This window comes from Hylobates moloch, unplaced genomic scaffold, assembly GCF_009828535.3.
Source record: "Hylobates moloch isolate HMO894 unplaced genomic scaffold, HMol_V3 SCAFFOLD_3, whole genome shotgun sequence".
NCBI lineage: Eukaryota > Metazoa > Chordata > Mammalia > Primates > Hylobatidae > Hylobates > Hylobates moloch.
The window spans coordinates 173,008,308-173,020,496 of NW_026652278.1; the positions used below are offsets into that span (position 1 = coordinate 173,008,308).

General features: G+C 39.5%; 1 protein-coding gene across 3 annotated transcripts in view; it reads right to left on the bottom strand.

Annotated features, from left to right (window-relative positions):
• Positions 1 to 12,189, bottom strand: part of CENPU (centromere protein U) — a 39,489-nt gene that overhangs the window by 11,311 nt on the left and 15,989 nt on the right. For all 3 annotated transcript variants that reach the window (XR_004247342.2, XM_032149015.2, XM_058436934.1), the window contains exons 5-8: positions 10,916 to 10,976; positions 10,178 to 10,414; positions 6,725 to 6,794; positions 3,854 to 3,962 (exon numbers count right to left, since the gene is read on the bottom strand). Coding sequence is in view for 2 of the 3 variants with exons in the window: in XM_032149015.2 (XP_032004906.1) it covers positions 3,854 to 3,962; positions 6,725 to 6,794; positions 10,178 to 10,414; positions 10,916 to 10,976 (477 nt within the window). In the remaining variant the exon portion in view is untranslated. The remainder of the gene's footprint in view (positions 1 to 3,853; positions 3,963 to 6,724; positions 6,795 to 10,177; positions 10,415 to 10,915; positions 10,977 to 12,189) is intronic.

Sequence of the window (12,189 nt, forward strand, 5' to 3'; positions counted from 1 at the left end):
ATTCTAAGAGTTTGTAATGTTGCATTTCATGGCATACTTCCCTACTTATACATAAACTGCTTATCATCAGTTTATACTGATATAACAGTGAAGCTATTCAGGTGTGAGTGCTAGGTACAGGATATTACAAACAGACCCTTAAACAGTTGTTGACTTAATTTTGAAAGAGTGAAGTGTTTCACGTGGCTGAGAACACCATATTGTCAAGGAAACAAAATGAGATCAGTGATTCACCAGAATTCTTATTTGGTATGACAAAAACACAAGGTTGTACTGCAATGTTATAAGTCTAAGAAAAATACTATGCCTCTTCTAAATCCTTTCTTATATCAAGAACTTACTACCCACTGCAGCAACTCAGACCTCTGTCCCTGTGTCCTTACTACCCACTGGGTGGTAAGTTCTTGATATAAGAAATGATTTAGAAGGGGACAATGCCATTTTCCCTAAAACATCAGTAGCTTCCTGTAAGAGATTTGTGAATAGGTAAAGGATAACACAAGCAAGATGGTCTTGGGTGTGTTCACAGAACTGTGCTAGTTTTAACAGGAAACTGGCTCTGGAATATAAAGAAGAGTAAAACAGGCACTTCTCACAATGATAATGAGTTGGCATGACAGGCTGGCTCCTTTCCCCAAGCTCACCCAGAACTACAGAGGGAATACTACCAAGAAAATGGAGAAAGCTGTGAAAACCCTGAGCGGGAGGTCACGTAGACAGGATGACTGCTGTGAGGAGTGGTGCTGTGGCCAGGGCAGGAATAGAGAACTGCAGGAAACTGACTCCTGCCTCTTCCCATCACCGCTCTCATCTGCTCAGCCCCGCTCCCCTGCCCCCTGCAGCAACTGAGACCTCTGTCCCTGACTGAAACTGGGGTTGGACTTGTGGGGCCTAGAGAAAAACATGGAAGGCTGACTGACTTTGGGCAGCTGTTTCCTCACCCTTCCCCAGCCAAACCCCCATGCTGGAGAATGATGACCCACAGAGTCCATCTTTTCTTCCTGCTGCTCCTCTCTGGAGGGCAAGGAGTGAAGTGCTGACCTGACAGCCTGTTTTGTGAGATGAGTCGCTGAGGCTGCCCACCCTAGGGCTTACCCCACCCCCTGCACTCACGGGCACTAACACGGACTGGGGTTTGGCCTTCTTCTATACATACTGTCTGACAGAAGCTGAAAGGCCCAGGGGAAAAATAAGCTCAGAGGCTGGAATAACAAGATGCTGGAGGAACCCAACTATTTCAAAAGGAAAACACATATTATATCCGAAACCTTACCAGAAGCAGGTATTTTAGAATATCTGATCCAGTAATTTGAAATTAGCCCAACAAATATTCTAAGGAAGATATTAGCAGCTTAAAACATGAATACAAGACACAAAACAAGCAGCAGAAATAGCTGGGTGTGGTGGCTCACACCTGTAATCCCAGCACTTTGGGAGGCCAAAGTGGGTGGATCACTTGAGGTCAGGAGTTCGAGAGCAGACTGGCCGACATGGTGAAACCCCACCTCTACTAAAAATACAAAAAATTAGCTGGGCGTGGTGGCGCATGCCTGTAATCCCAGCTATTTGGGAGGCTGAGGCAGGTGAATCATGTCAACCTGGGAGGTGGAAGTTGCAGGGACTGAGATCGCGCTACGGCACTCTAGCCTGGGTGACAGAGTGAGACTCCATTTCAAAAAAAAAAAAAAAGCAGAAATATTAATATAAAAGCTAAGTTAAATAAAGAACTCCACAGATGGGACAAATGGCAGAATGGATATTTCTAAGAATAAATTAGCAAATCTAATTTCTTAGACTGAGGAAATCTCCCAGTGAATGAAACAAAGGATAATATGAGAACAAAAAAGAAAATCAGGATAAAAATATTTTAAATTCTTAGAATTAAAAAAAGTAATTTGTTCAGCAGCAATAGAATAAAAAAAAATTAAAAAACCTTGGAATGAAAAGGTCACTCAAGACCAGGCGCGGTGGCTCACACCTGTAATCCCAGCACTTTGGGAGGCCGAGGCGGGCGGATCACGAGGTCAGGAGATCGAGACCATCCTGGCTAACACGGTGAAACCCCGTCTCTACTAAAAATACAAAAAATTAGCCAGGCGAGGTAGTGGGCGCCTGTAGTCCCAGCTACGCGGGAGGCTGAGGCAGGAGAATGGCGTGAACCCCGGGGGGCGGAGCCTGCAGTGAGCCGAGATCGCGCCACTGCACTCAAGCCTGGGTGAAAGAGCGAGACTCCTTTAAAAAAAAAAAAAAAAAAAAAAAAAGGAAAGGTCACTCAAAGTGAAATTTAAGAATACCAAAGAAAAAAATAACAGTTCAGAGAGCTAAAGAACAGATCACATTCAAAGAAATAAGAATTAGATAGACATCAAATTTTCCAAAAGCAACACTTGATGTAAAAGAATACAAAGTTTCCAAAGTATTTAAGAAAATAATTTAGAACCTAAAGTATTATATCCAACTAAGCTGTCATTCAAATTCAAGGGTATAATCAAAATAATCAGAACGTTTAGAAGTTTTGCAACATAAAGAGTCACACTGAAGTGTTGGATGAAATGTTTAAATAAGAGAAAATACTTTTCTACAGGATATTGCAAGAAAATACATGAGATAAAAGTGATCAAATACCTAAGTAAATTTTGTTATTGTCTTAAAAACTGAGACAAACACACACAACAGAAGGGGAAATTCTATCTACCTTAATTTAGAATTAAAGGTGGGGAGTTATAAATACAATTTTTTTAAGTTAAAAAAATTCAGAACATCAAAAAGTAGAATAAAAAAGTTAAAGAAGTAACAATATATCAACATATTGTTCAAGATATATCAATAATTACAATAAATGTTAATGGACTAAACTCAACAGTTGAAATTCAAAGACTGATACACTGTATTTAAAAAGACTAATAAGGAAATTAAAATTTAAGGTCGCAAAAAGGTTGGAAGTAAAAGAAATTAAAAAGAATGTAAAATCTGGCCGGGTGCAGTGGCTCCCGTCTATAATCCCAGCACTTTGGGAGGCTGAGGTGGGCAGATCATGGGAGGCTGAGGTGGGCAGATCACGAGGTCAGGAGATCGAGACCATCCTGGCCAACATGGTGAAACCCCGTCTCTACTAAAAATGTAAAAATTAGCTGGGCGTGGTGGCACATGCCTGTAGTCCCAGCTACTTGGGAGGCTGAGGCAGAAGCATTGCTTGAACTCGGGAGGTGGAGGTTTCAGTGAGCCGAGATCTCTCCACTCTACTCCAGCCTGGAGACAGAGAGAGGCTCCATCTCAAAAAAAAAAAAAAAAAATCTGGCAAATGCTAGCAAAAGAAAACTATGATGCATATTAGTATCAGGTAAAATAAATTTTAAGACAAAGTATGTTTAGGAATAGAGTGGGTGACAACTAAAGTGTTCAATCTGCAAGACAGAGCAATTTTAAACATGATTTTCCTAAGTCTCTAAATACATACAGCACAAATGAATAGAAGTACCAAGAAAAAGTGAACATAGATCCAATAATTAGAGATTCTATCTAGATCCACTGATTAGAAATTCCACACAGATCACGTACCAAGTCATGAAGAAAGCCTCAAAATTTAAAAAAAACAAAAGGTATCACCAGACCATGATCTTTGACCACAACATATCTAAGATAGAAGGTTAATACAAAAATATAAATTTAAAAGTCTACATATTTGGGACATATAAAAACATATGAATTCTTCAAAGAAAAATTATAATAAAATGTAAAAATATCTAAAACAATGACAATGAAAATAGTACATAACAAAAACTGTAGGATGAGCAAAAATGGTGCTTCAAGGGAAATTTATTAGGTAAATATACCATATCATCAAAAGACTTACTTATGCTCTAGGTGGGTTTTCTCAAATTCAGGCAAAACAATATTCAACTCCTTGATGTCACTGGTTTTCATTCCTTCTGGACACCAAATGTGTACAATGTCAGAAGTATCTAGAATATTAAGGTAAGTTAACATGCTGGTTATTCATATTTTAGCTGTAGGTCCAGGGTTCTGAAAGCCTGACACAAAAATAGTCTCACCAAATTGTAAAAGATAGCTACAGCTGAACAATCAGAGAGGAGGCGCCATACTCCCTTCTTATCCCTGTACACAGTCTCGCAAACCCCTACATACACTTTCACTCTAACTGCTGTCTCGCTAGTTCTCCTGTTTCTGCTAAAGCAACCAAAAGCATTGCTGCCTTTTAATCACCTTACTGTATATTTAGTATTGTGCTGTTATTTAACATTACTGGGGATAAGCTCTTCATTGTTAGCTGTATTTTCTGAATTTTAATCTATCTGATAGGCCACTTGTAGGATACAGCAAGATTACTCAGTGTAGTAATTTAAGTAATTGTAGTAATATACAGTAATATACCAGACAGGAATCTGAAGACCTTGGTTCTAGTTTGAGCTTCTTTCTCACTAGTCATAAGATCTCAGGCAAGTCATTTAACCTTCCAGAGGCCGTTTCCTCAATGATAAATGGAATAAAACAATGCTCTCCCTTTTATTGAGACTCAAGCAAGAAAATATATGTGAATGCATCTGCAAAAACTACAAATTACTATACATCTGTAAGGTGTTGTTATCAATTTCCAAAGCAGACCCCAATTTTTTTCTTAAAAAAAATTTTTTTTGAGACAGGGTCTCACTCTGTTGCCCAAGCTGCAGTGCAGTAGCATGCTCACCACTCATTACAGCCTCGAAGTCCTAGGCTCAAGTGATCCTCTCACCTTAGCCTCCCAAGCAGCTGAGACTACAGGTGTACGCCACCATGCCTGGCTAGTTTTGAAAATTTTTTGTAAAGGTGGGGTCCCACTATGTTGCCCAGGCTGGTCTTGAGCTCCTGGGCTCAAGCAATCTCTCACCTCAGCCTCCCAAAGTGCTGGGATTACAGGTGCACCCACCATGCCCGGCCCCCAATTTTCTGTATGTTAACATAAGCCATTGGCAGGATAGTCTACTCTTCTTCCATAATTAATTCCTTGTTTAGTATCTCCTTTTCCTCTATTTTAGGGGGATTGGTGGACTCACTTTTAAAATTTTGTTTTTAATTGACACATAGTAATTGTACATATTTATGGGTATGGTGTGATGTTTCAATACATATATGTATTCTGTAAAAAAATCAAATGAGGGTATTCAGCATATCCATCACCTCATACATTTATCATTTGTTTGTGGTAAGACGACTAAAAATCATCTCTTCTAGCTGTTTTGAAATGCGTAATATTAACTATAGTCACCCTACTGTGCAACAGAACACCTGAACTTACACCTCCTATCTAATTCTAACTCTGTACCCGCTGACCAGCCTCTCCCTCTCCCCTGCTCCCCACTAGCCTCCCCTAACTATTTTAAATTTATTCACATGAAGTTGTTCATTATATTCTTAGTAACATTTAAACTGTGCATTTAAACATTTAAACTTCTGGTAGGAGTATAAAATTATATTATACAACCACTTTGGGAATGCAGTTTGCAAAGTTTGGCAGTTTCTTGTAAAATTAAACATATGCCTACCCTATGACTCAGCAACTTCACTCCTTTTTATTTACCCAAGTGAAATGAAAACATATGTTCGCAAAAAAATGTGTATAAAAATGTTCACTGGCTGGGTGCGGTGGCTCACACCTGTAATCCCAGCACTTTGGGAAGCCAAGGCAGGCAGATTATGAGGTCAGGAGATTGAGATCATCCTAGCCAACATGGTGAAACCCCGTTTCTACTAAAATACAAAAAATTAGCCGGGCATGGCGGCGTGGGCCTGTAGTCTCAGCTACTCAGGAGGCTGAGGCAGGGGATTCGCTTGAACCTGTGAGGCGGAAGTTGCAGTGAGCCGAGATCAAGCCACTGCACTACAGCCTGGCAACAGAGCAAGACTCAGTCTGGAAAAAAAAAAGTTCACAGCAGCTTTATTCAAATAGCCAAAACCTGAAAACAACTCAGTTGTCCATCAATAAGAGACTGGATCAACTGTGGTGTAATCACACAATGGAATAAGCTCAGTAATAAAAATGACACCAAACAACATAGATGGATTGCAAAAAAACTATGCTGAGTGAAAGAAGCCTTACACAAAAGAGTACACATTATGTGATTCCATCTATACAAAATCCCAGAACAGGCAAAACTAATCCATGGCAGAAAAAGCGTCCCTGAAGTCACTGCCTCTGGAGAAAATGGGGTGGGGACTGACATGAAAGAGGCATGGGGGAACTTTCTGGAGTAAAGACTTTACATGTTGACAGTGACTTGAGTTACACATTGTACTGTATGTACATTTTACATTCAAAGAAAAAACTGTAAACACACACTGAACTGGAGTTAATCATGTGCATATTAAAGTATTCCAGAGGAAGTACTGATGTCTACATTATTTTAAAATGCCTTAAAAACTGGATTAATGGATTAATACTTGCTTTACTACCTATCTAATAAAGTAAATAATAAAATGTTAACTGTAAAATCTAAGTAGTGGGTATATGAATATATACTATAAATTTTTTTTCACCTTAGTTGTATGTTGAAAATTTTCATGACAAAACGTTAGAAAAAAATGTTACTCCAAAATCACATATTCCTAATTTTTAAAAGTGGCAATTTTATGTACTTACAATTTACTACTATAACAAATTAAGAATAGGGTCTTCTTTCTCTCATGAAATTCCTGAATGAGTGACAATGTATAAAACATCATTCTCTACCTGAGCCTACGGCTTTACTTCTTGATTTCTTCCTTTTGTCATGAGACATCTTCCCTTTTTTCTGAGTTTTCTACAAAAAAAAAAAAAAGCATTAAGTTTTTAAGAAAAGTTTTCTTTCTCTTAAAACATAAGGATTAAGACTGTTACCAAACTGTCATTCAATATTTTAGCTGGGCACAGTGGCTCATGCCTGTAATCCCAGCACTTTGGGAGGCTGAGGTGGGCAGATCACTTGAGGTCAGGAGTTCCAGACCAGCCTGGCCAACACGGTGAAACCCCATCTCTACTAAAATTACAAAAATTGGCAGGGTGTGGTGGCGCGTGCCTATAGTCCCAGCTACTGGGGAGGCTGAGGCAGGAGAATTGCTTGAACCTGGAGGGAGTCAGAGGTTGCAGTGAGCTGAGATTGCACCACTGCACTCCAGCCTGGGCAAAAGAGCAAGACTCCGTCTCAAGAAGAAAAAAAACTTTAGCTACAATTCTCATTTAGTTCTAAAACAGATTAGTTCTATAAATTATCTACATTAATATAAGGAAGCATTGCAAACAAAACTATCACAAAGTAAGAGAAAATAAAACTTTCAGTTGACTTTTAACAATTGTTGCCTTGATGGAAAAGTTGAACTTTTATTACTTAAGATAACAACAGGTGGAATCAGCTCAAATTTCTGTTCCAGCTATGGTGAAGTAACAGCTTCCAAACTGGCTCTCTTGCCATAAACAACCATAAAATGGGGGAAAAGGAGGTGGCAATTTTATTCAGGCACTGGACAATAGGCAACACAAGACTGAGTTCCTGGAGAAAGGGGAAACTTGGAAGGTGACCTCCATGACTACCACCCCCACTCCACACACATACAATTTCTAGATGGGGTACAGTGAGCTGAAGTCTAAGCAGGGCATGACAATCCTACCCAGCTGAGAGGCACTTGGAATAAGCTGCTCAGGAGAGCACAGGTGCCTGTGGGGTGGGGGGGTCCTAAGAGTCCTTGTCTGAGTACTGCCCATGTGCCAGGTGAGACCACAAAAAGCCTACCAGAAAGCGCTATCATGGGGATAACAACATAATCGATAACAAAGGACAAGCAGCACTGGGGGCACAGGACAAGGTAAATGTATATGGGAAAGAGACAACTCACGGCTCATCAGAAACCATGGAGACCAGAAGACAACAGAATGGTATAAAGAGCTGGGGAATAAATCTGTCAACTCAGAATTCCACAGCCAGTGAAATATCCTTCAAAAACAGAGTTGAAATAAAAACACTTCCAGATAAACAAAATCTGAGCGAATTTGTCACCAGCAGACCTGCCATGAAAGAAATACTAGAAGATATTCTGTAGGCTGATGGAAAAAGATAACAAATGGAAACTAGTATCTACAGGCAGGCAATCAGTGAACTGGAGAGAGGAACAGGTAAAAGACTATAGAGCTGCTGCTTCTCATACTTTTCTTAAAAAAAAAAAAAAAAACTCTTTCAAGCAGAAATGGCAATACTGTAAGGTTAGAATTTGTAACACAGAAGTAAAACACATGACAAAACAGCACAGAGGATGGGGATGGATAAATAGAATTATACATAATATTGTTATGTAATTACATTTATGTAGTGGAAGGTAGTTGTTAAGTAGAATGTATGAAGTGATAACACATTGATTCTAAATAGACTTTGCTAATTTAAGGATGTATATTTTTAACTCAGGAGCAATCACTGAAAAAAATTTAAAAAGGTATAGCTAAGAAGCCAATAGAGAAAACAAAATGGAATACAAAAACAACATTCAACTAACCCAAAATGAGTTCTAAGAGAGAGAGAAAATAGGAGCAAATGGAAAACACAGTATGGTAGATGTGAACCTCACCATATTTAAAATTACATCAAAAGTCAATGGACTTTTGGCAGAAGTTAAAAAAATACCACCTCTATGTAACTGATAGATCAAGCAGACCATGCCCCATCACCAAAAACAAAACAGTAAGGAGACCAAATCTCTGAACTACACTATCAATCAACTTGACCTCAACTGACATTTACAGAACACAAGTGCACATGGGATGTTCACCAAGACAGATCAACAACAGAGATCATGGTTTGCTTCAATTTGTGTAAAGACAGGAAAAATAAGAAAATATATTCATATTTGTTTACATGTACAAAAGGAAATTTGAAGGATATATAAGAAACTATAAGGTTACCTGTGTGTACGTTTATCAGGTGGAAAGGTGAAGAAGACAGGGTGGCAGGGACAACTTATTATACTTCAAAAAGTTTTCAAACATGAGCATAATTTACTTATTCAATTAAGCCCAAATGAATTAATCACATATTAAGAACTTGACCAAAAGATATTATATGTCAAGAATTTTAGAACCAATAAGACCCAGAATTCTTTGCTTTTTGAGACGGAGTCTCACTCTGTTGCCCAGTACAGTGGCACGGTCTCAGCTCACTCCAACCTCCGCCTCCCGGGTTCAAGTTGATTCTCCTGCTACAACCTTCTGAGTAGCTGGGATTACAGGCATGTGCCACCACGTCCAGCTAATTTTCGTATTTTTAGTAGAGATGGGGTTTTGCCATGTTGGCCAGGCTGGTCTCGAACTCCTGACCTCAGGTGATCTGCCTGCCTGGGCCTCCCAAAGTGGTAGGATTACAGGCATGAGCCACCGCGCCTGCCTAAGACCTAGAATTCTTATCAGCAGTTTTTTACTAAGGAAATGCTCTAAGGAATGCACAAATATTTAGCTACAACAAAATTCATCAAAGCACTTACAATTTTTTAAATAGCAATTCTTCATTGGTAAGACATTAACTATGGCATATCCATGAATGGAATGTTATGCATTGTTGAATACTTAATAACAAGTATATGATCTCACTTAGGGTAATTAAAGCTCACTGAAAGGACTGAACAGCATAGACCAAAAAACATGGTGGTTATTTTGGGTTATGGAATTATAGGTAATTTTATCTTCTTTTCCATACCTTCTAGTTTTTTTTTTTTTTTTTTTAAGACTGAGTCTTGCTCTGTCACCCAGGCTGGAGTGCAACGGCGCAATCTCAGCTCACCGCAACCTCCACCTCCCGGGCTCAAGCAATTCTCCTGCCTCAGCCTCCTGAGTAGCTGGGATTACAGGCATGCGCCACTCCATCCAGCTAATTTTTGTACTTTTAGTAGAGATGGGGTTTCACCATATTGCCCAGGCTGGTCTTGAACTTCTGACCTCAGGTGATCCCCCTGCCTCGGTCTCCCAAAGTGCTGGGATTACAGGCGTGAGCCACCGCACCCAACCATACCATCTAGATTTTCTAAAACAAACATTTTTATGACATTAAGGAAAATATAAAATTTATCTCTGAAAAGATCTGAAGGAAAGAGAAAATGCTTCATTTTCTTCCCCAAAATTTTTCAATAAACTTTTTTTGCTCTCCTAGGGGATGGCAGACATTCTTACCGATTGACTTTCTATTGCCAAGTTCTCTTTTTCAACAGAGGGCTGGGCAGTAAGGGGTCCTGTCTTTTTAGAAGTGACCGACTCAGCTGGTTTCTCTGAAAGTTCTGAAGATGCTGTAGTTTGAATAACCTCATGACGTTGTGTACTTATTTTCTCTGCTGATTTAACTTTGCTCCTTGTATCACTTTCTTCAGTGCTTTCAGAGTCATCACTAATGGGCCTGAGCTTTCTTCCTGGCTGTGTGAAAGAAAAAACAGCAGTACTTATTTAGAAAATAGAAATGCTTATAATTCTTACTTAATAGTAGGAAACCATATATATAGTCCACATTTCTCACTTCTAAACTTCAAAATTGAACATAATAGGAAGACAGCAACTTAATTAGTGGATAGGACAGGAAACCTAAATCAAAGGTTACAATAAACACTCCCAACAATTCACTCTGCCTTTTAAAATCACAACCTAACCACAGTACAAGAATGCTATGAAAATTGACAAAGTACATAGAGATGTGAGGCCTCTTTAATGAAAAACACTTCAGATACAAAAATATTTTGCTTTTTACTATAAAAGTATATTCTAAAAATAGAACTTTATGAAAAATGTTGCTACGGAATGTTTTCTCTATTTGCATCCAATCTAAAGAGGAAACGAAATATTTTACAGAACATTTTCTGCATTTGCATCCAATCAAACTATATTATAAATTAAAGTAGAAGAGTGAATACTCCTACATACCTTTTTTGCACTAATTTTTACAGATTCGATTTCACTTGCTTCATTTCCAGAAGTGTCTGAACTGTAAAAAGTACAAGCCATCAATATCTTGTACACATTCCATTTACATTCACATGTCTTCTCTAACTTGCTCATGCAACATGAAAACAGACTCAATTTAATGAGGAAATATCCTATTTGTCACATACAAGCCTGCCACCTTCCCGGGTTTACTGCTGCCTCCCACATCTTCCCATACCCAGGCCATATGAGTTTATCCCAGGCAAGCAAGTAACCTGTTCCATTACTGCAGCACCTGTGGTGATATCTGAGAACTGCACTTTTCTCCAAGTTACCAGTCCCAGGAATATGGGCCATCATTTGTACTAAAAGCTAATCCACTAGGCCCATCCTTAGGTGATAGAAAAGGGAACACCTTTTATCCTTTAAAAAGGAAAAAAATAGCCCTAACTTCTGATGGGAGATGAAAACTCATCTTTTCATTCTGTTCAATACAACAAATTTATTTAACACCAACCTCAAAATGCAAAGTACAGTGAATAAAATTACTTTAAAATTGAGAGGCTTTCCTTCAAAGGGTTCACTATCCTAGTGGGAAGGCCAAAGATAGTGCAGAGTGATGACCTGGCAAGCATCTGACAGAGAAGATGATGTGGAGACACGGCTGGGGTATTAGGAAAAGCATCACAGTTATGACACTTGGCGCTGACTGGTAAAAAACCTTTTTCAGGAAAACAAGTGTGGAGGAGGACATTTAAAGCAGATGGAAAAGTTAATGTAAAAGCATGGTGGTGTAAAACAGCCCGGCATGTTCAAGAAACATGCAACAGATCACAGATAGAATGTATTTTCTAAGAGAAGATAACGAACGCTAGGGAAAAGTCAAAGGCTATGACTGACGGGCTGCAGGGCACCCACATAGGCATGCTGCATGGATCTCCTATAGTCAGCCCCAGCCTCCAGCTGCAGTGCCTTCTGCATCCACTGCAGCATCTGGGCAGAGGCCACAGCTGTGGGCAGTCTCTAGCCAACAAGTAAGCACAGCAAGGGTCTGGGGCCTCAACGTTTCTGCCCAGTACAGGCCAGGCCTCCTTTCAACAGCCTTCATTCCTCTAGAGCTCCGCAGTGGGTTGCTCAGAACCGTAGGCGCTGCAGTGCAGTTTGAGGCCATCTCTGCCCAATCCTGCCTCTTCCAACTTTACCCTTCACAGGTATCCCTAATAAACCTCTTCCATTCCTAACTGCCTCAGTGTCTACTCACCCAAGGATCCAAA